General features: G+C 38.2%; 1 protein-coding gene across 1 annotated transcript; it reads right to left on the bottom strand.

The window, feature by feature from the left end:
• Positions 1–303: 303 nt before the first annotated feature.
• Positions 304–26,673, bottom strand: LOC124640720 (chromatin-remodeling ATPase INO80). The gene is made up of 29 exons (XM_047178622.1): positions 26,432–26,673; positions 25,975–26,220; positions 25,019–25,224; positions 23,924–24,130; positions 23,627–23,721; positions 23,223–23,418; positions 22,763–22,900; positions 16,756–16,952; positions 16,120–16,363; positions 15,304–15,483; positions 14,701–14,956; positions 14,259–14,405; positions 14,000–14,140; positions 13,739–13,860; positions 13,019–13,323; positions 12,357–12,607; positions 11,250–11,353; positions 10,760–10,915; positions 10,015–10,174; positions 9,618–9,745; positions 9,236–9,325; positions 8,810–9,046; positions 8,282–8,384; positions 8,055–8,131; positions 7,572–7,698; positions 3,325–3,474; positions 2,697–2,972; positions 2,041–2,157; positions 304–1,074 (listed from the first exon to the last, which is right to left on the bottom strand). Exons 2-27 carry the CDS (start codon positions 26,207–26,209, stop codon positions 2,758–2,760), a joined length of 4,467 nt encoding a protein of 1,488 aa, XP_047034578.1. The 5' UTR covers positions 26,210–26,220; positions 26,432–26,673; the 3' UTR covers positions 304–1,074; positions 2,041–2,157; positions 2,697–2,757.
• Positions 26,674–27,453: the final 780 nt, after the last annotated feature.

The raw sequence follows: 27,453 nt of genomic DNA, 5'->3' as shown, positions 1-27,453 counted from the left end.
CAGCGGTGAGGGAGTGTCAGACTTCGTGTTCCGTCGTAGGCCTTTTATGTACCAGGGCCGCGGCATCTCTTTCGAACAACCCGCAGCCCCGTTTACACTTATCACTTACATAGACATGATGATAGATTAGTTAATACTTACAATGTCATCATCTGTCTGGTGGATCTATGTTGGGGTGGAGCGAGTGCCTATCTGACCTCCTCAACCCGGGCAACCTGATACCATTTGGCAAGAATGGTTGCCAGACTTTCTGGCTTCCAAGCAAAACTGAAATAATAGGAATATGGACAAAAAACACGAAAGTAAATTAATTTAAAACATTTATTCAGTTTTCTCTCGTCAAATAAACAGTTCTATAATAAGTCCAGTCTATTACATTGAACACGTGAGTTTGTTCTTTAGAATTCCAATCATTGTTACATAATATTTCGGGTTGGCAGATCATAATTATTAAATACTATTTTTATTTATCAAACTTGTTTAAATTTAACTTTTAGTATGATCAATGATGACACATACTGTATACAAAACATGAATTTAATAGATTAGTTTTGCTTGCGACAATATTTTAGCTACATAGAAACTTTGCTTACATGATGCATTTCTTCGTCCAAGCTGCGTTAAAATTGTTTATATTATCATTGTCTATACCTACTGCCTTGTAATTACTATCAAGAAGCCCGTTTTCCATTTAAGATTTTTACAAGTTCAGTATAATCTAGACAAGTTAAATATACAGGTAATATATTTAAATAACTAGTGACATTACACATTCCCGATTTAGTAACATTTAGCGGACTACAACACAACCATTCAATTCATTAATTACACAAATTATCATTAAATATTTATTTAAAATTAATATTTAATTCTGTCTATTTACATAGTTAACGCGACTTATCGTTCAAAGTTAAACTTTGTTAATACTTGTAACTAAAAGCATTATTTTGTACATTTTCTGTGTTATTAATATTATTTAGTTTGGCGAGAACAGACTGACTAGTATATCTTGATGCTTCGTGGTGGCGCCACTGTCTAAGGAAATGGTATGAGGAATTTGGAACATTTTATTTTATAGTTCGGCCATTCAGAGAATGCGTTCCTGACACGTCGCGATTGAACTGACGACGTAACTTTGCAATGGCGTTGCAGTTACGATAAAAATATTTTTGCTGGTTGTTTACCGTTTTAACAATTGAGGAGCATTAAAACAACATTATTATATCAATAATCAATGAATGTTATAATTTTGTGCCAAACTGAGTGTCAAATAACTTGGTAAACAATATTTTTCTAAATCTATACTGCGCTATTACAAGGTTATGTCAGCGGTTTATATTTTGTAGTGCTGTGCTAAAAATAACAGGCAAGTATCGTAATCTGTTCTTATACAGTTATAATATAAAATAATACGTTTTGATTTTCTTTTTAAGAATTGGAAAATAATGGACTATAAGACTTAATTATAACGTTTATGAAATATAAAAATAAAACTATGACCAAACCGCATTTTTATACTTAGATTAAAAATGGTAACCCCAAATGGCGTTATGGGCCGCCATTTTGTGACGCTAAAACAGTCGTCCGTTGTCGTTTCGTGCGCATAGACCACGTTTTTCAAGTGTTTTCGATCTGTTTTTATTTGATTACCCGGCTTTTGTTAGACCGAGATATCAGGATTGATTCTGTTATTGATAATAATATAATTATACATGTAGGCGAAGATGATGATGAAGACACCACCTCCTCAAGCAAATCGGAGTCTGATTAATATTCTGTTCGCACATTCAATTCAATGTACTTGTAACAAAGAATAAATAAAACAATTTTATTATATGAATATTACCTTTTTTTGGTTTCCACTTAAATAACTAAAATATAAAACAAATGATTCCGCCAATTTAAAACGAAAATAATCTTAAAATAATGCGGCGGTTCATTTTGAAGGAACGGTAACGAACTCAGTGTTATGTTGTGCCCATCACTAGTCGTGACTAACTGATAGGTGTCAGGAACGCATTCTCTGAACGGCCGAAGTATAGTTCGTCATATTGCCGTGTGTCAAAGATATACTGGTCATTCTGTAGTTAAAATAATTGCACTAGAGGTGGGAACTTTGTTGTTAACTGCATGTGCTGCTCCGCTTTTATATGGCTTCTGAAACAATGTTGCTTATTACGAATTTTATACAATTATCTATACTATCTATACTAATATTATAAAGAGGAAAACTTTGTTTGTTTGGTTGTAATGAATAGGCTCAAAAACTACTGGACCGTTTTTAAAAATTCTTTCACCATTAGAAAGCTATATTGTCCACGAGTAACATAGGCTATATTTTATCCCGGTGCGGGCAGTAGATCCCACGGGACGCGGGTGAAACCGCGGGAAAACAGCTGGTACTAAATAAAAGAAGCCTAAAGGTGAGTATAGACTACAACATTTACTTGTAACAGAACAACGAGCCGCTCTATGATATGTTCTTGTGTATCATCCTTTTACGAACTAGACATGCCTTGGAAACTGAGCTTTTGTCTGTATTGTATCATTCGTAAGAACGTTACATTACACAGAAATGCTCCAGAAAATGTTGTAGTCTATACTCACCTTAAGAGGCAATATTTGAGGCCAAGTTTAGTCATTACGCAACTGAAGAATGTTACAGTCAAAAGAGTAAATAATAAAGAAGGACTAACCTGGTAACAGGTGAACAATAATTTATCCAGTGTCATGTGATCCACTAAGAGCAGGTATATGCTATGGTGGCGGCGCCAGCGGTACTAGCAACGGTTCGCGAGCACGACGCGGGCGGCGGCCGCCAGCTCGTGGGCCCCCAGCGCGCGGGGCCCCGGCAGCCCGCAGGCGCGGCCGCCCCGGGCCCCGCCGACCGCGACCTGCGGCCCCTGCTCCTTCGGGCGGCGCTACCGATTCTATTATTTCTAGAGGTGCGTCTGATTCTAGTAGAGCAGCACCTATGAAGAAATGGTCACATTACTATTTTTGGAAACTAGAAAAAAGTGTTTTAGATAAGCATAACATAGTTGTGGACTTTTTCTAAGCATGTACGCCTTTAAATAAACAGATAAACCATCAATAGAGATGAAGACAATATAGGTATAATCTTTGGTAACTTAACAAAATTCAGATTTCAGTTACTATATACAACATCTCACATTTCTTTTCCGTCCTATAAACTCAACAGACTCTTGGTCAATTATAGTTTATTTTTAAATTGAAAATCAAATAATAATCTTGGTGATTAGAAACAAACCCCTAACAAACCTAGGACCTAGGATAACAGAATCAAATAATCCCATAACTTACCAGCAGCAACAGCACTGGCATTGTCAGCAGGCTGCGGCTCGGGGCGGCGGGATAGCGCATGCCTGGAGCCACGTGGTCGTCCCCGGCGGGCACCGCGGCCTCCGCGCGACACGCCCCACGCACCCGCTCGGACGGCGCCTGAGTACGACGCTGTGAAAACGTAGGATTATTATAAACTAGAAGATTTAAATAATGAATTGGTGCAGTTATCATCATAAAATGATTAAAATGAAAGTTAAAAGTAATGTTTTGGATTAAAAAAATATTACACATTGACTATGATTATAATATTAGAAATTTTGTTTTTTCGTGAGGTCACTGTATCGTACATACAATACCGTGATGTAAAAAAAACTTTCGGATTTCGGTCTTCTTATTTTTATCACAATTTTAAATCCTACTATACCCTATCCACGGAAGCAAGAGCTAAAAGGTAAACAAAGAATGACACTTTTTCAAGATGGCGGTATAACCCGACCGATGACAAAATCACAGATACTGCGAACATTTTACACAAAAATGTGACGTTTTGTCATCGGTCGGGTTATACCGCCATCTTGAAAAACTGTCATTCTTTGTTTACCTTTTAGCTCTTGCTTCCGTGGATAGAGTATAGTAATACTTAAAAAAATTGAAAACTTTTTATATGGGTCATGTACCTGAATTATATGACTTTTATTTATTTATTTAAATCACGTAAAAAGGCCCTCCCAGCTTTTATGTTTTATTTTTATCATGTCGTACAATATCATTTTGCTTTTCTAAAAGACTACTATTTTGCCAGTATTTCTTGTTATCAGATTAAAAAAAAACAATTCATTTATATTTATATATGTCGGAGACTGTCATTAGTACGGACACTAAACGTCACGCAAGCGCGCCAGGTGGAGTTTCCGGTGAAACAACATTTTGGCGCGCTTTGCAGAGTCGTGGTGGTCGGCGTGGCGTCCGCGGAGCTCAGTCTTGGTCGAGTCGTCGTGCTGCGCACATCTCGAAACTGCCTTACGTCACGTCTAGTGTACCTAGTGTTATTACGTAGTCTTGTAGTACCGTTGTAGATATTGTAAAGTGCAGAGATTATTGTAACGTCTATCGTATGGTAAGGTTCTTCTAACCTAACAGACAGATATGTGTTGCTGGGGAGTTTGTTCCGCCACTTCTTCTCCCCAAGCCAAAACACATAGGAAGTGGCGAAGGGCGGGCGTTTTGGGGGCTGTCTTTTGTTCTGACTAATTTGAATAAACGTTTGAGTTTTGAGTTCTTTTGAGTTATCTCTTTGTGCGATTACCCTAGCTGATGTCGGGCAATAGTGCCATCCTGATGTTTCGGCGCTATCCGACATCAGAAGTGGGATGAAATTTGAATGCCCACATGTGTTAAGGATTGCCATGCCATTGTTCAAAAAGTGAAAAAGTGATGTGCTCGTTTGGAGTGATGTGTGGCGGTCGATGGTGGATTAGTTTCGAGAGAATTCGCCACGTGAAGACAAACTTTCTGGATTTCTGAGTGTACGATAGGCACATGCTGAATACCATGTTTTCCAGTAGGCAGAAAACAAAATAAGGAAACATCAGAATTTTGATATGGAGGTTATAGTAGAAAATTGATTAAGGATTTCAGCGATGGTACAAGTATGGTAACCACGGTTATGGTAATGGTATCGATTTCCATTGTGACATGTCAAACTAGTTAGTGAAGGTACGCTAGAAAATTAACCGATTTATCTTCTCATTTTCATGTTTCAACAATGACGGTGATTATTGTGCAATATGGCTACAAAATGGAGCATCCCAGCTGAAATCGGAGCCTGACGTGCGATCGTGAGGTCGGAGTGTTGGTGCTCCTGCATTTCCGTAGTCTATGAACGTGAAGCCTTGCTGAACTGCGCGCCATAGCGATGTGCGCATCGCCATGCGCGTTGAGGCGTTGAGTGGAAACCCGGTGAGACCGATCCATTTTTGCTTTATGTTGAGGTTATTTGTCTTACGACATTTATAAACTTGAGAGGCAGTTTCAGTCTCGTTGATTGCGCTCCCACTGCGCTTATTAATTAGTGGAATCGTAAATAATCAGAACCAGAAACCGTGAACCTAGGTTTGATCCCAAAGTTGAAAATTGTTAGTTACCTGATCTTATCAATATCCTATAGTTAGTTTCTACGTCATTGATTGATTGAATTGTGCATCAGACTATAGATTTTGGTAAGGTGTTACATTCACCTACTCTGTAATTTCATTGTGTTAAGCTGTACCTATGATGGGTATCGGGGTGACCTGGAAGAGACTCGTTGGCCTGTGTGACGGCATCGGAGTGACCAGGAAGAGACCCGTATACATCAGTGGTACAGTTGGTGTCATGTCACTGTGGTTGTGGTCCCTAGGAGGCCAGGATGGGCTGATTGCTCGGCTAAGGGACACAACGGTTATGTGAAGCCTAGCGAGTAGAAGGCGTTGATGTGAATGACAACCGTCGCTGTAACGATTTTGTGATTTACAAGTTGAGTCTGACTAGCAATTCGATCTTTCTTTGATTTCGTGCTTAGCATTTAATGTAACTAGTTTCTTCATTTGAATAGTGATTGCTATTCTTTAAATCTGTAACATGTGTGTAGGTCTTACTATCTTACGAAACGAGAAGGTTTGTTGCTGACCCATATGTTGTCAATATTTGATGCCTAAGCACTTTCTATTTCTGGCTTAACAGATATCATCTAAGGTGAAACGAGCCTGGAGAACAGGACTAAGTTTACTAGTCGAGCGGTGGGCGAGGTGCGCTGCAGTTGCTGTTTGGAGCGTCGTCCTCCCCCGGATTTGTCGTGGAGGCCGTATGAGTTGCGGCAGGCCAGAACATCGCGTCTTATCGCACAAGGTGAAAGCATTCTATTGCATTGAAAATGTTTAGATTAATCAGACAAAATTAGATCCGAAATTCAAAGGTCCATTTAGAGTAGTCGAGGTTTTGGAAGGTGATCGTTACACATTAAAAGCTTTGAATTGTAAACGTACTTACAAATTTGCTCACGATAGATTAGGAAAATGCCAGAAGGTCGTGTACCAGTCGAGATTGATGTAATGAATGATCGTGTTGATAATAATGATGATGATCAAGTTTAGAAGGTTTGAGTAAATTAAGCTAACGGCCGTAATGTGTTCGACCGTACCAGTGGTTATTCCGTAGCCGTAGTCCGTTAGAAGTCGGAATCTCTCGGTGGAAGAGTAGACCGTGGATGCGCGGTGCGCGGTTAACTCTGGCGGAGGTCGTGGTCTATGGAGACCGTAGCGTGTAACCGCAGGGGTGGTGTACACGGGCTGTCCACTGGGTGGACATGCGTACTAAGTTTTGTGTGAGAGCAATGTAATTGCTTTTCGGCTGGATAGCCGTGGCGTTAGTTTTTTTTTACTTGGAGTTTTCCGTAATCTTGGAGTATGTCTACAGTTTTAGTTATGATGACGATGGTACATGGCTTTGGTATTTGTGTGTTGTGATTTAGCAGTTAAAACATTGATGACTTAGATTATTGTCAGGTTCATGAAACAAACGAAGTGTAGAGCGTAGAGTATTTTTACTCTCCCCGTTGTGTAGTTTAATTGGAATGAGACAAGTTACTGTTGTGGTCAGGAGTGGCCGAGGTTGTACTGTGCATACTGTGCTGTGTTTGTGTTGTTGCAGATTAAACGACCACGAGGACGTGGTCAACGCAGGATGGCCGTGTCGGAGACTGTCATTAGTACGGACACTAAACGTCACGCAAGCGCGCCCTCTGGTGGCGTTTCCGGTGAAACAACATTTTGGCGCGCTTTGCAGAGTCGTGGTGGTCGGCGTGGCGTCCGCGGAGCTCAGTCTTGGTCGAGTCGTCGTGCTGCGCACATCTCGAAACTGCCTTACGTCACGTCTAGTGTACCTAGTGTTATTACGTAGTCTTGTAGTACCGTTGTAGATATTGTAAAGTGCAGAGATTATTGTAACGTCTATCGTATGGTAAGGTTCTTCTATCCTAACAGACAGACATGTGTTGCTGGGGAGTTTGTTCCGCCACTTCTTCTCCCCAAGCCAAAACACATAGGAAGTGGCGAAGGGCGGGCGTTTTGGAGGCTGTCTTTTGTTCTGACTAATTTGAATAAACGTTTGAGTTTTGAGTTCTTTTGAGTTATCTCTTTGTGCGATTACCCTAGCTGATGTCGGGCAATAGTGCCATCCTGATGTTTCGGCGCTATCCGACATATATTTATTTTTAAAACGCTACTCACGTATAGGCGCGGGTGAGGGCGGTATGTCCACCACTAGTTTGTCTCCATCATCGTCCACTTGCAGCGGGCTGCCGGGCTCCGACGCCGAGTCGCGTGGCCGCTTCGCTTCCACTGTCGCTGGCGGTTGCTAGTAAACATTAAAATATTAAGTTCCCAGTTCACGGATAACCGTTTTTGTTCAAATAACTATTTACTTCAAAAATTGAAGGAAGTTTTAAAAACAACAGCGTTAGTGTTGTCATTGAACTTGAGACTAATAAGTCTAGAACGCATCAGTCTTATTGATAGGCAATACATTTTATTTTTAAAGATTACGTGTTAAGGTAATGAGTAACTGATGTATTCGTTTTTCGGCGATTGTACGATTTTCGAGAATACTTTGACCTTTTTAAATTTTCAAAGTATTGGTTAAAAATGAAGGCAAAGAAGTTCAAAATGATCTCTGAAAAATCTAGCGAAGCTAAGCTGTAAACCGATACTTACAACTTGTGGCAGCAATCCCAATTTTCTTTTACGTTCTCTTTCTTCCATAAGTTTCTTCTCTTCAGACTTTTGGCGATCTGTTAATTTGATAAAAACAATATTTATATTACAACATTATGTATTTGAAAAATAAATAGTAGATCCTAGGATTAGCACGTTCAAATAGACAAATTGTTCAGCTCTTTAGTTCAGTTCTTTATAATATTAGTATAGATGTGTACACTAACATTTCTGTTCAATTTCTTCGTCGTCCAAAAGTAACGACACGACTTCCTTAGGTTTCAACGTGTCCGGCTTGAAATTACCGCCGCTGATCACCATCCTTTGGATCTGGACATAAAAACATTTAATTCATGACTTCACTCATAATAACATTCTTTTTAACTAACGAAAACTAGGCCTTTGACCTCAATTATTTTCTAAAACTCGAAAATTTTATTTGTAATGGTAAACCCAATGTCTCCTACTCCATCAAAATTCAGCACTATACGAATTTTTGTTATTTCATACAGTTCTACCACTCCGAAGTTGGCTATTAGTGACTTCTCGGTAGTCAAAACGCCACAACCCATGCTCCACTCGCCTCATCACTAATTTCACAAAGTTACTTGACGAGTATGCATGAAGCCATGACCTACCTCACTAACCGGACTATCAATTGCAGTTCTACCGAAGTTGGCTACTAGTGACTTCACTCATTAACTTCACGCCGGCAAAGTTACATGACGGCTTCATACATAGAAGCCGTGACGTACCTCACTCTTCTCCCTGGCTCTCTGCATGATCCTCTCCTCGATGGTGCCCTTGCATATGAGCCGGTACACGGTGACCTGCTTGGTCTGTCCCAGCCGATGTGCTCGGTCCATCGCCTGCTGGTCTACCGTGGGGTTCCAGTCGGAATCATAGAAGATCACTGTGTCTGCAGCTGTGAGGTTGATGCCTAGGCCACCGGCTCGGGTTGACAGGAGGAATACGAATATGTCTGTGCGGGCCTGTTGGAGAAAATGAGGAGTTAAAATTAATAAAGTAAAGCAAAAAATACCACTGGAGAAATATTTGCTAAATGAAAGGTACATATGTTACCCAATTACTATGTAATATATGATGTTCTAAAACTAATATCAAAGATTTCCATTACTACATTTTTTTTTTTTTTTTGAGAAATTATTTTATTTTCATACCTGAAAATCAGCGACCATGTCACGTCGAGCGGAGATTTTACTAGACCCATCTAACCGCATGTACTTGTGTTTTCTATGCCACATGTATTCCTGTAAACAAATAAACAAGTAAGAATTGATTTTGTTAAAAAAGCAGAAAATGTGTACTTTCAAATGCCGTTTTTCCTATGGCTACATTCATACAACCTTACTAAATATATACGGGTGTGTTCATACTTTATACTACAGATGAGTCGATACTAATTAAAAACAGTTTTTTTCACACAATCCTTTTTAAATTATTTTCTAAGCCATCAGGGCGACACGTCAGTGCCAATTTTCCTTTAATTTTTTTATTTTTACAACAAATAGAGTATTTTATGAAGTTTAATAGATATCATACCTCTAACAAGTCAATCATCTTGGTCATCTGACTGTATATGAGCACCCTGTGGCCACGCTCCTTCAATCTCTTGAGCAGTGAATCCAACGCTGTCAGCTTACCGGCGTCACTGACTAGTTGATTTTTATCTGTGAAATAATAAATTTTATGTTTTTATGAAGTACTCTAAACCGAAGAAATAGAGTATAGTCTAGTGTAATACACAGTAATCATGATGTCATATCGTTTGATTCACCACAATCATCTCAAGGCACTGTACTGTATCATACTCGATGGAGTTGAAGCTTTGTTTGCGACAACCTAGACCTACTTATTGCGCCACTTTTGTCCATCTTGCAGCACCATACTCGACCTTACGGCGTCATATTGTTCCTCTTACAGCGCCTTGTATATGTACCTGGCACTTGCAGCTCTGCCCAGCCCCAGGGCGGGCGGGCGGCGGCGGCGAGGCGCCACACGCAGCGCCACGCGGCGCCGCACTCCGCCTGCTCGTGCCGCCGCATGTGGTACGCGAAGCTGCGCGATACCGCAAACGCTGCGCGAGTACATGTGCACACCTGTGATGAAAAACAAGGTACAAATTACACAATATAAATAAAATACAATATGTATAACTGAATAGCGGCTGAATTTACGAACACATCATGAAGAAAATGAGGAGCGGAGATGTCATCACGAAAAATCTCCTCAGAAAGCGTCGCCAAGACTCCGATGTCGGGGGGGCGAGGAGCGGAACGGGCTATGCCTCAAGCCGCGTGTCGAGTGCGCGCGGCAAGGCACGGAGCATTGGCTCGCGCTGTTGAGGACGGCTGCATGTCCGCATGGTTTGCCGCGCGCACTCGATACTCTTTCACTACTCACTTTATACTCTTAGCTTTTTTTGGACCTGCCCATTTTTTTGTTGAACCAAAAATTGTTGACAAAATTCTTTTCAAAGGAACCCGAACGTATCACTCGTAACTGATTGCTTTGGTCACGCCCATCGACCTTGTTTGACCTAGAAGCCTAATGACATCACCGCTCATATTTCCTTACTCGGTGCGAGTACCTTTCGACGCATACTGTTACCTAAAAATGGTACAGGCCAATATGTTCCGCACGAACCATAACTACTACGTATCCAAGGAACCATTATTTCTTACCTTCTGCTGAGCAAAGTACAGGAAGCTGGGCAGCGGAGTAGGCATCTCTGGATAGGAGATGGGTGGTCGCTCCACGAAGGGTACATCGGCTATCTCTAGCGGCGGCACTGGGATCACGCCGCCTTCTTCAGTCTTTATCTCGCTTAGCATTTCCGTCTGGGAAAAAAATGCTATTTTTAATGGATTGACAGTAAAAAAAAAAACAGTATTTTTTGTTTAAATATACGGCTAAAAATCAGTTTGGAAAACGTCAAATTGGGCTGCATTTTTTCAAAGTTTACTAATCAAATATTTTTTTTTGCTGGGAAGAAGTGGCGCAGGAAACTTCCTTGGAACTTTATTTTAATATAAAGATAATGGGAAGGACATGGTAACTTTGGACCATTGATGATATCAACTGTAATTTGAACAAGGGATATTGCTATTACTCCCAATCTCGATTTGTTTCTAGGATCTAAGTTAACCAGATATAAAAGGATTCAACACATACCTGTCCGTCTCTCTCTCGTATATTCCTTATCCTCAAAGCTTTGTGCTCGATGGTTTCAGGCGTGTAGTGTATTGTGTGTTCCGTGTGAGTGTAGAATGGACCACCTTGACACAAAAAATATACACATAAATACATGATAATGTGTAATCATTTTTGGTTTTGAATTTAAATTGAAAATATTATATAATTTCGAATATATAAGAGAGATCTAAATATTTTGAGGCACATTAATAAAAATCCGAAATAAATAATGATGCTTCATTGTCCCATTTCTTCAGATCAGACGTGTCTCCGAGTCGAAAAAAACTAAACTAAAACTTTTCGAAACGATTCTCTAGCTTTTTTTGCTTTTCGCTACCATTACAAACAAAACCATAGACAACCAAAAAAACTTACAACTTATTATTTTAAAAACTTACAAGTTATTATTTTTTTAAACGTCTAATAGTAACTAAACTTACCTTGTATCCACAACGCATCAGTAAACAGTAACTCCTTCCACATCAGACTATCCTCCTTTCTCCTCCTCAACACGTCACCATCAGGACAGATCAACAGCATATCCTTCCTGCTCACTCTATCATAGTAGGAGCTACATAAGTCCTTTAATTGCAAACCCCATACCGTGTATCCACAGTGCATCAGTAAACAGCAACTCCTTTCACATCAGACTATCCTCCTTTCTTCTCCTCAACACGTCACCATCAGGGCAGATCAACAGCATATCTTTCCTGCTCACTCTTTCATAGTAATCACCACATAAGTCTTTTAATAACTAAACTCACCTTGTATCCACAGCGCATCCGTAAACAGCAACTCCTTTCACATCAGACTATCCTCCTTCCTCCTCCTCAACACGTCACCATCAGGGCAGATCAACAGCATATCTTTCCTGCTCACTCTTTCATAGTAATCACCACATAAGTCTTTTAATAACTAAACTCACCTTGTATCCACAGCGCATCCGTAAACAGCAACTCCTTTCACATCAGACTATCCTCCTTTCTTCTCCTCAACACGTCACCATCAGGACAGACCAACAGCATATCCTTGCTGCTCACTCTATCATAGTAGTCACCACATAAGTCCTTTAATAACTAAACTCACCTTGTATCCACAGCGCATCAGTAAACAGCAGCTCCTTCCACATCAGACTATCCTCCTTCCTCCTCCTCAACACGTCACCATCGGGACAGACCAACAGCATATCCTTCCTGCTCACTCTTTCATAGTAATCACCACATAAGTCTGTCTCACTCTCCTCCTGTTTGACGTCGCTGGTTGACGAGGAGTACCACCAATAGTGACGGTGACGGAGCTTCTCGTATTTTTCTAGGCAATACTCTATGTGTTGCATTCTGAAAATTTTGTGTGTGATTGAATAATTGATGTGAAAAGAGTATAAATGGAGATTTATGTTTGCTACTATTTACCATGTTATGTAAACCAAATATTTAGCCACATTCTTAAAGACCCAAAATCAAGTCATGTTCTGGTTTGTTATGGACAAAATATATGTCAGTTTTCTAAAAACCACTGTTTACAATGAACTTTTACGTGTAGTTTTTAAAGAAAATAGCTGTTACACGAAAAACAAGCGTTTATGCCGTCAGTGAAATTGTGCCTAAACCTCTTATATTATGGCTCAAAAATCACCAAATAAAGGCATTTAGAACTTTGTCAAATGTTACCCAACGACTAGGTAACTTTTCTTCTACACTTCAATAAACTACAAAAAATATAAATTGACAAAAAACAATAATACTCACGCACAAAACCAGCCACACAGCATAACTCTAAACAGCTCCATGGGTGACAAATCCATAAACCTCGTGAACGCAAAGACACTACTATCCCAACACACCCCATTTTCCTCCCCCCCACTCACACATCTTTGTACATACTCAGGGGATAATATAGATAACTTATTGTATAATAAATGGCGTTTTGAAGGCGTAGAACGGATTAAATAGCAGTCTTCTGCGACTATTTTTGGTATATGGTAGTCTTCTACGAGCATTGAAAATGGGGATCGGACGTCTCGACGCTCGAATAGTTCCGGGTGATTGCATACCTGGGGAGTAAATTTATTGGATTACTTTTTAGAATTTAATGTTTTGTATAGGGTAATATATGAGATGTGTAAAAAAATAGAAATAAAATGCTTGCTAAGGAAAGGGTAATTATTTTTGTTAGAATCAACCTTATTTATAATTTTTGACGTTCATAAATGCTTGTAAAGGCCTAAATGAAATAAATGATTTGATTTGATTTGGTTACTGTAGTTTTGGGTTACATACAAGCCAAGCAAAAAAATTATATCTTCAACACTTATTTCGAATTAAACAAATGTTGTATAAAATGAAGTAATAAACTAGGTCATTCGGTCATAGGTCATTCGTTATAAAAAACAATATCCTTGAGTTAAAAATGACAATTTAACGCATTCTTACATAGCATATTATAGAAGTGAATGTATGTAGACCCACCTTTCTAAACTGCATAACTAAATTCATAAGATTGGACGTAAAATTCTTATCTACATTGTGACCTGACTCCGCTCCCACAGAGTAATGAAGTAATTCTTCTATTTTTATTTTCTTTTTTAAAGCTGGAACAAAATAAAAGTTTACAAAATCCTTTTATATAACGGTAGATTTTAAATTTACATTTCTAGCAACACCAAAACCGAAATGAAGTGTTACCATTCAACTGAATGTTTGAGAAGTAATTTTGAAATTAAAACTTACCTATATACAATAATTTCTGTCTTATAGTTAATGGACAATGCACCATAATCTCAATTTTATCCGATAATTCATTTTCTACATCCTTTTTTATTCTCCTCAACATAAACGGTTTCAAAATCATATGTAAACGCGAAAGATGTTCTGAAAACAAGAAAACATTTTAATTTTCAAAAAAATAAACAGATAAGAATGTAAAGAAACCAACTACATGTTGGAAAATAGTTATTAAGATATATAATTAAATATTATGGATACTTACTTTCATCAATAGTACTTTTATTTTCAGCGTGACTTTCGATATCCTTAGAGAACCATTCGTTAAACTCCTCGTGCGAATCGAACAGCGTTGGCATAATAAAATGTAATAAAGCCCATAATTCCGCCATGCTGTTTTGAATTGGAGTACCTATAACAAGATTAAATAAATATGTGTTGGTCATATGAAAAACATAACCCACCTTCACCTTCCAGGGCAGTCGGGTAAAAATAAGAGAATAGAAAGTAACATCGAAATTAGAATTGAACTTCCACATATCGATAGCAATATTATAATGTCTTTCACAATATCGACATTTTTAATGATTTCATGTTCAATTTTATCGATACCACATTCATCCAAAAGACTCAAAAAATACAAGAATGACCTACAAAAAAACTTATCGATATTATAAATAAAAATATCGATACTCTTTTTGACTTACCAGACAGCAACAATCGATTCCTACAGCTAAACCCGAGCAGTAATTTCCACCGCATGCTGGCGGAACTCTTGATAGCCTGAGCTTCGTCCAGTATCATGTACTGCCACGACACGCGGTTCAAGTACTTGAGATCGGACACTACGATCTGATATGACGTCACTACCACGTGGAAGGCTGCTTGACGAGTGTGTAGGTCTTTGCGTTCCCAGAATTGACGGAGGATTTTGCGCTCGCTTGGACTGCCCCAGTATGGTACCTACAAAAAAGTTGAAAATAGAAGTATTAACATTAGGTACGAGCACATACTGGTCAAAATATGTTGGATAAAAGATCTAGCTTCAATACAAACTGTATTTAAAATACGAAAGAAAGAACTACATTTCGAGGTCTATTCTTCCATTGTATTGGGAATAGCATCTTTGAATTTTTTACTTGTATAAATAAATACCTAGAAAGCTAATTTTAATCCTTTTTTGTGGCGCTTTTAAGCATGAACTACTGACTTAAAATGTAACTCAGTACACAGATAAATAATTTAGATTCTGAAGAAGGACATAGGCTACTTCTTATCCGAGTGCGGAGATATTGCAGGCTAAAACTCACCACTTTAAAATCGGGCACAAATCTCTGCATCTCCTGCTGCCAGTTGTGTAAAGTAGACGCAGGTGACACCACTAGGAACGGCCCCCAAACGCCGAGACGTTCAGCCACGTGGCATAGAAACGCTATGCATTGCACCGTCTTGCCGAGACCCATCTCGTCTGCTAGGATGCCGGAGATACCCTGAGGAAATAGATTAGTTGGTTTATTAAATAGTCATTGAGAAAGTGTCTGTCAATCAGTCAGTGACAGTCAATCAGAGTGGGACATTTTTAGTCAAACAAACTGTAGACGAGGTCACTGAAATAGCAGAAAGCCAGGCATAGTTATCTTATCAGTTATGAGTCAGTCAGTGAGGGCAGCCAGTCAGTCATTCAGTGCCAGTCCTCTGGCTCAATCTCGGTCGCTCTGACTCAGTCAGAGTAAGTCAGCGTCTGTTAGAGCCAGTCAAGGCCAGTCAGAATCAATCATAGTCTGTCAGAATCAATCATTCAGAATTTTGATCCAATTCACCTGATCATACAAATTAGCGAGCCATTCATGCCCTTCAGCTGATACCCTTTCAGCGTGCCTCTAAATATCGAGGGCTGCTCATAGTCGCCGCCGCGTCGCTCGTGCGCGTCCGTGACGTCACCGGGCCCGTCGGCGTCCGTGACGTCAGAGGCAAAGATCGCCGAAACTTATAAAGCAGTCAGCTAGCAAGCCAGCGTTATTCAAGCAGAGTCGTTTAGTTAAAGGTCAGCCAGTGCGGGTAGTTGGGAGTCAGTCAGTGAGACTAGTCAGAGTCAGTAAGTCAGTCAGAATTTTGACCCAACTTACCTGGTCATACAAATTAGCGAGCCAATTCATTCCCTTCAGCTGATACCCTTTCAGCGTGCCTCTAAATATCGAGGGCTGCTCATGGTCGCCGCCGCGTCGCTCATGTGCGTCCGTGACGTCACCGGGCCCGTCGGCATCAGTGACGTCAGAGGCGCCGGCGGCTGAGTCGAACAGTTGTGTGCGAGCGCGTTCAGCTCTGAACGCTTCGCGGGCGTTGCGGGAGGCACGGGCTTTCATTGCTTCGCTGGTGGGAGATACATAAGGATAAAAATGTAAGTTTACATAAAAAGAAATACATATTATGGTGGTCTTAGTTTTACAACCCTTTTTTTCTGGTGGGTTAATTGACAACTGTCGGTACAAAAATTACGTTAAAATCCGCGAGACAGATTTTCGTGGGCTTACGCTAGGAATTGCTACGCGGAAAATCCGCCAGGGTGAAAATAATAATTAAACTTTAATAACAAATGGGGTAGTTTAGTGGAGTTTCTCAAAACTGCAGAAAATACTCAGTTACATAACAAGTTAAACAGGTGAAGTAGTATAGAGAAGAGGTAATTTTTTGTACTTTGTGTCTTATTTAGACAAGACACTACAAGTCAGTATATTTCTTTCAACAAGCTTTACGCAACTTACCTATCATAATGATCAATAGCAGCTAATCTAGGGTCTCGATCCTCATCCAGCTGCCTCAGTATCCTATCAGCTCCACCGTCCCCATCATCAGTAGAATTCAACTTCTTCTGCATGAAGTGAGCATATAGCTCTGTCTGCGTGATGAGGAAGTTCAGCTTGCGACGTTGGCGTTTAGCTTCCATGAGTTCTACATCCATCTGAGAAAAGGCTTTGGATTATCAATAAAGTATTTGATGCGTAGTAGAAATTAAGTTATATGTTCAAGAATATTTTGGGGCTTCATGATTAAAAAAAGAAAACCGACTAAGTTCGAGTCCAAAGAATGGCCAAAAAATTACGTTTGTATATATGGGATGTACGAATATGAGAGCCCCGTAAACTACTTACATATTTAAAGATAAAGATAAAAGATAATTTATTTTGTTAAAACATGGGTATATGTTTACAAAACATAGGTATTGTTAAACATGAGGTTAAAATTAGGTAGGTTAGAGCCATACATGTTTTGCCTGTAATTGGCGTACAAATTTTTTTTACTTAACTAGGCAGGTATATTATGTAGGTAGCTAATATCAAAGCGAAATGTCACAATAGTTAGGCATCATTAAGGTATTCATTAACTGTATAAAAACATTTCGTAATCAGGAACTCTTTTAATTTAAATTTAAATTTATTTAATGGTAGCTCCTTTATACATTTAGGTATTTTGTTATATAAAACAGGCGCTAGGCAGAATATGCTCTTATGCATCAGTGCAGTGTTGCATGGCACAATGCACAGTTTGTCATTGTCTCTGCGAGTACGACTACTTATATCAGCAAGGCGACTAAATAATTTTGGGTTGCTCTTAACAAATGTAACTACTTCATATATAAACAAAGAAGGTAAGGTAAGTATTTTAAATTTAATGAAAAACGGTTTACAGCTATCAGTATTTTGAAGACCAAACATTGCCCTAATGCATTTTTTTGAGATTTAAATACTGTATCTCTGTTGGTCGAGTTTCCCCAGAATATTAGTCCAAATCTTAGGATGGAGTGAACTATGCCATGGTAAGCTGTAATTAGAGCAGCGGTTCCCGAATTCTTTTGGCTTCGGAACCCTTTTCGTCTCACCATTTTTCGGCGGAACCTTAGCTTAAGAAGTAAACTAAAGACGTATATACACTTAGGTACGGCTCGTGGCGCGTGGTAGCGCACCAAATGGTTATATGGTAAGAGACATATTCATTATACTCGGGCGTAGCATGGCCACACGGGCCAGAAAACAATTTAGCCGCCCTTGACGTTGTGTATTATGTGAATAGTTTTCAGTTTGAAGACTGACAAAGTAAACGCAAAAAGAAATAGATTGGATTTGTACAGGTGCGAGCGCGATTTTTTTTAACTAAAAGAAGAAGTTCCAAGAACCCTGTGGTAGTCGGTATCGCGAGCGAAGCGAGCGCGAATTTTTTTTAGTTTAAGTACCTACACAAAATAAACAAAACCATTGTAAATTAATAAGGTCTCAAAAAGTACAATATCCACACAAAAAAGGAAATGCAAATGAATGAGTAGCTAGCAAAGAAAGCGCTATTGCTTTTTCTGAACCAGAGGAATAAAAAATAAACATCAAAGGAAACCTCGACGGAAGAGCGCGAAATTTTTTCGGTGTTGGATACTTGAGCAATTAAACGAACATAAAAGCATTACACGTAACATGGAGTCGCGAGCGCAGCGAGCGCAAAATTTTCGGATTCGCGGAGGTGCAAAAATTGGAAATAATGTCACACTTTGATTCATGGTAAAAATAGCCACTAGCAGTGGCGAGGCGTCCTTATAAGCCGATTCCCATCGGCTTCCCTTTCGAATTTCAAGAAAGAAGCATAGGTATAAGTTATAATATAGGTATAGGTATAATTAATATAATCATTTAAACCACACAATTTAAATATGTAGGTATAACAAAACGCCTACCACCGTAAAAAAAATTGTCTATAAATTACTTGAAACATTTTGCTCCTACTAAATAAGCCGCGGCTTCCTCCTCCATACAAAACTACGCTTGCGTGACGTCATCCACGCCGCGCCGCGCGATGTTCGCAAAATAAGGGCGAGCGGTAAGCCGGCTCACGGAGCGGCTTCCACCAATCAAAACTCGCGAGTGAACGAGAAAGAACGCGTCAAGAGTAGAGTAGCTATATCTGTCTACGCGCGAGTGACAGCGCTTTCTCAAATATGTAAACAAACAAATCAGACAAATTCACTCTCATTGTTCTTATTTTGTTTTAGATAATACCATTAACAATTTGTTCTTTGTATAACTTAATTGAATTTATTAGTGTGTGTATCATTTGGAAATAACATAGTTCGTGTGTGTGTTTTAGTTACATTATAACAACATAGATGGCGTTGTGCATTTTTATGCAAATCCTGAATCGCGGTGTTAAGATTCTCCGCGATTTAATGACCCTAGTTGGGAATTTATTTATTTTAATGAATTCACCAAGCATTAAGGGCCTTACTACAAAAACTTTAAACCCTGTTTTACACTTGTCTAATAAAATTTTGGCTGCAAAATGAACCATATGTCAACGTCATAATTTGACATTTTTTTAGACAAGGCATAAACTGACGTTTAAAAGTTTTTGTGGTAATACGGATAATGTTGATAATTTTGATTAAATAGTTGGCAGTATCATTACTCCCTACTAATTCCCGCGATCGCACTGTGTGACCTGGTACTCAGTACAAGTACAGTACTACAGTGTGTGTACCTAGTGAAAATAGAGATATCTACGTTGAAATTATGTATTTTGATACGTAGATAGTTGGTATCAGGTTTCTTTTTAATGTACCTATAGCATTTATCGCATTAGACTGTTTTTCGATCCGACAGATTGTTTACTTTAGGAAGGAACTTATTTTTCAAGGTTAAGTTTTGAGAATAAAAACGTGTTATAAAACTCGGGCACGCCGCTCGGGTGAATTACCTACCAATATTACGTCTATATTAAAATTACTAACGTCCTGACGGATAAATACCTACGATAAATATCAATGGCTAACAGGCCGTTGTAAATTAAATACTTAAAATGTATTGTTTCTAGTGCCAAGTTTTCTCAGATTCTAGTACCTAGTTAATATACCTAACTAAAGATAATAAAGTTTTATAGATATTAATAATCTGCCGAATTCCTCGAGAAAACATGTTCAAACTATCAGTCTCTCAGCCAGTGCTAAAAGGTGGACTGAGAAATTACCTCCATTACCTCTCTCCCCCCCCCCCATCCCTTAGTACTCCCCCCCCCCAGTTTTTTTTTTTTGCTGCGGCTTCCCTATTTCATTAAACCACCCTTCGCCACTGGCCACTAGAAATACTCGTATGCCGTGTCAAATGTATGAAAACGTATAATCCTGGCGATGAAATAAGCCCAAAAAATGCGGTGATTTTTGGCCGACTCGCTACCTACTTTTGCCGATTGCCGAAGACCTGGAGGTATTAAGTTAATCTACAATTTGTAAAAAACGGAATTAAATTATCTGCTGCCGTGGCCTTCCCCCGCCACTTGTCGCGAACTCGTACTTACACTTCCGAGTGGTACCCACCTACATGGTGCCTAAATGGAATTTTGGAATGCAATATTTAAAACAATTTAATTGAAAATTAATAATAATTTAATATTGTCGAAAGTGAAACGATTTACCATATGGAAATCTTGAATTTTCCACGGAACCCCTGAGGGCCTGTCACGGAACCTCAGGGTTCCGCGGAACCCCATTTGGGAACAGCTGAATTAGAGCATCAGTGTCTATGATAGCTGAGAGTTTGTACAGAGCATATGCGGAAGAACTAACTCTTTTTGTAAGTTCCTCTGTGTGTGACTTCCAATTTAAGTTCCTATCAATGATAATGCCTAGAAATTTCGTTGTAGTAACTATACTGAGTGATGTGCCTTGGTAGTTTATTTGAAAATTTGGAGAAGCTATACGTTGACTGAAATACATTATTTTTGTTTTGGCTAGATTTATCTTTAGGTTATTGTTATTCATCCAATCTATAAGAGCTTGAATGGTTTTGTTTATTTCGTCTTCGTGTGACGCCTTGCCTGTGGAATCTACGGTAACTGTGCTATCATCGGCAAAGAGCGTCACTGGATATGTGGTCACTAGTGGTAAATCGTTTATGTAAATAATAAAAAGTAAAGGTCCTAATACGCTACCCTGGGGTACACCAAACATGACTTTACGTTCATGAGAATGGAATATTTCCTCACATTTTTTGACTATATTTATTCTAGTAACTTCTGTGTATTGTGTTCTATTTTTTAAATAAGATTCCATTAATTTGAGAATGTTGCCCCTAATACCGTAAGCCTCTAGTTTATTAAGCAGTATGTCATGACTAACATAATCAAAAGCCTGAGTCATGTCACAGTAAATAGCACATATAGGTACTTTAGTATAAATTTTTTTATAAATGTTCTTTAAAAAGTCAAAAATGGCCACGTTTATAGTTTTATTTTTCCGAAAACCTTTCTGTTCCTGAGTCAAAATACTATGTCGTTCTAAAAAATTGTAAAGTTGTGCATATATATATTTTTCGAAAATTTTTGAAATTACTGGGAGAAGTGCAATTGGCCTATAGCAGCTCATTGCTTCCTTGTCGTCTTTTTTAAAAAGTGGTTTAATAACGGCAACTTTTAATTGGTCTGGGTAAGTGCCTGTTGAGATGCATATATTTATAATATAGCTCAAGTGAACACATATAATGTCAGCTACATATTTAATAATTTTAGTGGATACTTCGTCATGACCGACACTGTTAGAATTTTTTAATGATTTAATTATTTTTAACACATCCTGTGGAGTACTTGGTGCCATAAACATTGAATTATTACATTTATTAATCTTTAAATTTGTATTGTTGGAACTATTTATTGGTTGTATTTTGTCAACAAAAAAGTTGTTGAATAAATTTGCTATTTCTTGTGGATTATTTACTTGTTTATTGTCAATTTTTATGGAATCAATACTGTTCTTAGGAATATTTGTTTTATTTTTGTTTATAATACCCCAAGTTGTTTTTGATTTATTGTTTGATGTTTTAATTTTATAGCAATTTTGAGCACGTTTTGTCAATGTAATAATTTTCCTGTACAGTTTATCGTATTTTTTGAATTTATATTTATTTATGTCATTACGATTTAGTCTGTAATTCCATAATAGTTCTCTTTTCCGCTTACTGCATTTTTTAATTCCTCGCGATAGCCACATTGGTTTTTTGTAAACTTGAATATTTATATTTATGTGAGGAAAACATAACTTATAAAATAACATGAAATCATCCATAAATGAATTGTAGGCTTTATTGGCATCATTCGTATTGTACATTTCGGAAAATGATAGATTTGTTAAATAATTTCTAAATTTTTCTTTATTTTCTATGTTGTAGTCTCTACGAGTAATATGCCATTTATTAATTATATAAATTTTATCAACTGGGAATTTTAGTAATTGTGCTGTGTGATCAGATAAGCTAAATTCAATGACATCTGAGTAAGATTTTTTGTCGATATTGTGCGCAAAATTATCTATACAAGTTCCACTAGCGAGTCTGGTCGGCTGATTAAGTTGTAGTTTTAAATTATAATTTAAAAGCAAACACTCAAGTTCAAGTAATGTACTATTATGTTTCAGACAGTCTATGTTGAAGTCACCTGCAATTATGACGCTTCGCTTTTGTTTTAATACAATCAAAATACGTAACATCATATTTGAATCTAGTGTTCAGTATTATGTTATAGCAGCAACGTAAATACACTGTCTAAAAACATAATTTATTCCGTTTAAATACCCTTACATCTATTGGTATATAACAAAGCTGAAGAGTTTGTTTATTTCCTTGTTTTTTTATGGATCCAATATGAAAAAAATATTTCAGCATTACATAGCCTATTCATCATCGAAAGTTTTAATTTCAAAGTGACGCGGGTGAGATCTATTGCGAAAGCTAGTTAAATGTTTACCTTTCTCTGTTCCTCTGCCTCTCTCTCCATTCGTCGTCGCGTCTCTCTCTCGGCGCGATCGTATCGTCTCCAATACGCCTGCATTTCACGACTCAATCGCTTGCATCTCCATACTGTTTCTTTCATGTTTTTCTGAGACTGTGGAAAACAAAGTTTATTCAATAGAGATTAGCGATATGCGAGTTTTTTGAAGCTTTGGATCTACTGAAATTCCTTGCCTTTGAAAATTCCTTTACTAATAAAAAACGAATTCATTGAAGGCTTCATAGGTTACTCGTCTAGCATTAGCTAGACGAGTAGAATCGTCACTGAGTCGGCTAGATAAACCAGAATACAGCATCGAATAACTTTTTATCACCTAACTTGGCTCCTATTTGAAATCTTGTTTTGAATGATATTATCTTTCGAGAACAAACTAACATAAATACTGTAAAAATTATCTTCGAATTCGCATTATTACCTGCATAGCAATATGCCTCCAATGTTTACAACACAAAGTGGCTAGCCGTTTCCTCTGCAGCATCACCTCTCTATGTGTAGCTGTGCGGGCTCGTTGCACCTTGCCCAACTCCTTCTTGACCAGGAGCAGCCAATGACGTCTTCTCCGAGCTGTTAGGGCTTCTGGGCTTTTGAGAGTCGAGAGTTTCTTACGGCCTCTGGTGGGGAAGAATTTGTTTACAGCTCTTATTTGATGATGGCAGTACACATAAATATACATTTAAAAAATGATATTTCGGCAGTTTTTGCGCAAGTGATAAAATATCAAACTACAATTTCGCTACAATTTCTGAGTTGTATTTATAAAATGAACGTATTTGCGCAAACTGTGCGCTAATTGCGCTAACTGCGCAAAAATTTACTAACCTGACTCCTGGTTTTTCAGTAGACATTCCATATTCGTCGTTATCAGGTTCTTCTTTCAGATTACGTAACTGCTCTTCCCAATCAACACCATCAGGCTAAAAATAAATACATCCAAATGTAATATGGCTTATTTCTGATATGGCAGGAATTTGATGAGACTTTCAGTAGCATTTTGCTTATATCGACGTCACCAACAACAACAAATAGTGATAACGCATTTTTTTCTCCTTGTATTGGAAATGACACATAATAAATAGTAGTTCCTATTTTCAGATCTATAACATGTATGCTCCTTACCATATCACCACCCTCATTCATCCTAGCATCTCTGACCCTCCCTCGTCTCGCTTTATGTAAGCCTCTGGTCGAAGAGCCTCGCTCCGCAGGCCTGCCTCTACGCCCCCTGGTGGAAGGTGGCGGAGGCACCGGCCGACTGATCCGACGCTCTGGGTAGCGGTCTACGGTGGATAGTAGACCAGCACCATAGTACATGTAGCGGGAGTTCTGTAGGTGATACAGTATTTTAGCAATTTAATAACAACACAAGCAACTATACATATTTGTATAGTTTGGTATGTATATGTATAGTTTGGTATACAAAACCACATATATGTATGCTATAGCCAATCCAAGCTGAAATGACACACTCCAACACCATATTAACTACAGCATATTATGTTTATTAGCTTAGCTTATATGCATAAATGTGATAATGGCATAGGGGATGTCATCATTTCAGCTTACAGAAGCTTGTACCAAACGCTAGTAAATGTTGGTTAAGATGTCAATGACCCTTAAACTGGTTATTTATTGGCACTAAGATGTTGCTTCAAAGTATAAATATTAGAATAAAATGTGTCTGATAACTGTATCTGATCTATTTTAATAAAATGCTGTCAGATAGCATGATATCATATTTTGAAAGAAGTTAAACTTAATTCAATATTTAATCTATACTAATATTATAAAGCTGAAGAGTTTGTTTGTTTGAACGCGCTTATCTCAGGAACTACTGGTCCTGGACTGGTATTTGAAAATTTCTTTCAGTTTTAGATAGCCCATTTATCGAGGAAGGCTATAGGCTACTTTTTATCCCGGTACGGGAAGTAGTTCCCATGGGATGCGGGTGAAACCGCTGACAGAAGCTAGTGTGATAATAAATTGTATGAGACTGCATCGGAGAAATTACAGGTACAAATGGTATGGTGGGGTAGTGGTCATAGAAAGGCAAGAATGTAAGAAGATGTAGAAAAATAAGGACAAAAGAAAATACATGTATCTTGTCTTGTAAGAGCAACATGCTTGGATAATAATAAGTTTAAATAAGTTATAATAATTTGCCTCACAATAATTATACAACATAAATAATATTTCCAATAACCTTAAACTCACCCCTTGATCTTTATAATACTTCTTAGCATATTTATTATGATATCTACGCTCTTTCAACAGCCTTTGTATCCTAATTTCCTTATAGTTGGGCGAGTCATCCTCGCTGCTGGTTTCTGAGCCTGAAGATAGAAGGACATCTCGGAGCCACTCTCGCTCTTCACCGACTGAACTGAAGTTGTATAGTCTGAGACGATCACTTTGACGTTCTGAAAGAAGTAATGGATAAGCATATCTATACTGATATTATAAAGAGAAATCTTTGTATTTCTCTTTGTTTGTAATGGATAAACTAAAGTAGTGGGCTGACTTAATTTTTTTTTCACCATTAGACACTACATTATCTGTGAGTAACATAAGCTATATTTTATCCCAGTACGGGCAATAAATGAATTGTTATGGCAGTCTTGAAATGGAAGGCCAGTTCGAAACGATAATAATTATTACCCAAAAGATACAGTGCATATTTATGATGTGATGTAGTCTGTGATATTAAAAATGAATAAATAGAATGAATAGTAAGTTGAGTCTCATGAAGGAATCTTTTTTCATTCATATTGGAATGTTTACCAGTTTCTTTTCAATTGATTTTTCAGTAACTCTTGTTATTTTTATATATTGTTCATTGATAAGGCATTTGAATAATACTCTTTAGATCACAAGGACAAAAGGCTTCAGAAATTACTGCAAACAGGATGTTCATGATAAATGGTTTAATTGATGTACATTCTAACAGCCAAAACCTCTGCACTGAATTTGTTGTATTATGGATTTTGATATACTGATACACTATTGAAAACTTGTTACACATTATGAGTACAAATATTTAGCTAAATATAGATGTTTTCAAAACCATGTATTGTCAATTCAAACTGCAGTACTAATGATCTAAAGTACACAATGTTGAGATTATGTTATCTACTATGCTGGTTTGATGGTGCTGCTTATCAGCCACTTACCCTGCTTGGTGGTCACTACTCCATGGATCATACGGTCCCCTTTAGACATCTCATTGCCGAACGACTTAGCATCGGAGTCATCATCACTGTCGGATGCCACATCAGAGTTCAGGATCCTCTCCACTTGACTCACGAATGGACGGACGTCTAAGGAGGCCTCCAGCCTCTGGATATGAACGGGCTTAGCAACCTCATGTCGTTTCAGCACCGTTTTCCCCACCAACTTCTCAGACATTATTGTGAATCCTGAAAATAAACACCGATTCCATGTACCAAATTGCCCGATGAGTAAGCGCACTTAAATATCACCAAATCGCATTTTTTCGCTTGCAAAAAGAAACAAAACAGAAACGAATAAACGATAAACGTGACCGCACTGCAGCTATCACACACGAATCGCGAATATATCGAATATCATTTCATACGTGAAGGGCACTTGGCGCAAAGTTGAACTTACACGAATTTTAATTTCCTCGCGTCGATTACTTAACATAAAATTCCATAGCATTCACAAAATGGCGCACGAGAATATTCGACAAATCGCTGTCAATGTCGCCGCCCGAGCGGCGCAAATAACTACTCATTTCGTATTTGAGCTTGAAAAAACACGAACCCGCCATAATTGACGAAGTTGAACAACTAACTGGACTACATTTCTTAATCGCTATTGGCTGATAATTGTTGTAGCAGTATATTGGCCAATGAGAAAATATATGTTCGGAGTTTTAGCCTATGAAAGATAATTTATTCTTCAAATTATGGAACTTGTAACTGAGAATTGAACAGACCCAGAATCAGCTGTCAAATTTAGACGCGTTCAGTTTTTTCCATGTTTTTTCTTGCTGAATCTGCAAAGTGACTACGATCATGTAACTTTATTTGGCTCGGGTTCGATTCCCTAGAAAGGTGGACATTCACATTAGAGATTTTTTACTTAACGTTAAATCCAGTAGTCTTATAATTCGCGATGTGACACCCTAAGGCTACACATACACTGCACCAGTCTTACGATACATGGCCCTTTCATCTACTGGTCGAATAGGCAACAAACAGGAGAGACAGATCACCCAGCAGGTGCAGCACTTACTGCAGGTGAAGCTACTCAACTGCTTTAGCAGTTCAGTGTATTAAGTACGGCCTGCCTGTTCCTTTAAAGAAACCGATGTTAGAATAATAGTGTTGGAGTTTGATCACGATTCTATGATTTGTCATGGGTTATCCAGTCAGGGTTTTATAACTTGTAGAAATCAACCTGCAAATTGATGATTCTCAGTATTTATTTCAAGAATTATTATAACTACTAAACATTTTCATTAGTCTCTGCGTTTATTTAGATTTAGGAGATTTAGCCATTTCAGTTTGCTAGTCATCAAGGGCCATAATGGGCCTCGATTTCATGATAGTGTTAGTTTCGTGCCAAAGTTTTGTCGATATCGATCGGCTCCCCAAAATAACTTCCACAACCTACTTGATCATTTT

This window comes from Helicoverpa zea, chromosome 21 (genome assembly GCF_022581195.2).
Source record: "Helicoverpa zea isolate HzStark_Cry1AcR chromosome 21, ilHelZeax1.1, whole genome shotgun sequence".
Classification (NCBI taxonomy): Eukaryota; Metazoa; Arthropoda; class Insecta; order Lepidoptera; family Noctuidae; genus Helicoverpa; species Helicoverpa zea.
The sequence above is the reverse complement of the archived record's forward strand: the minus strand, read 5'-3'. Positions and strand labels throughout refer to the sequence as shown.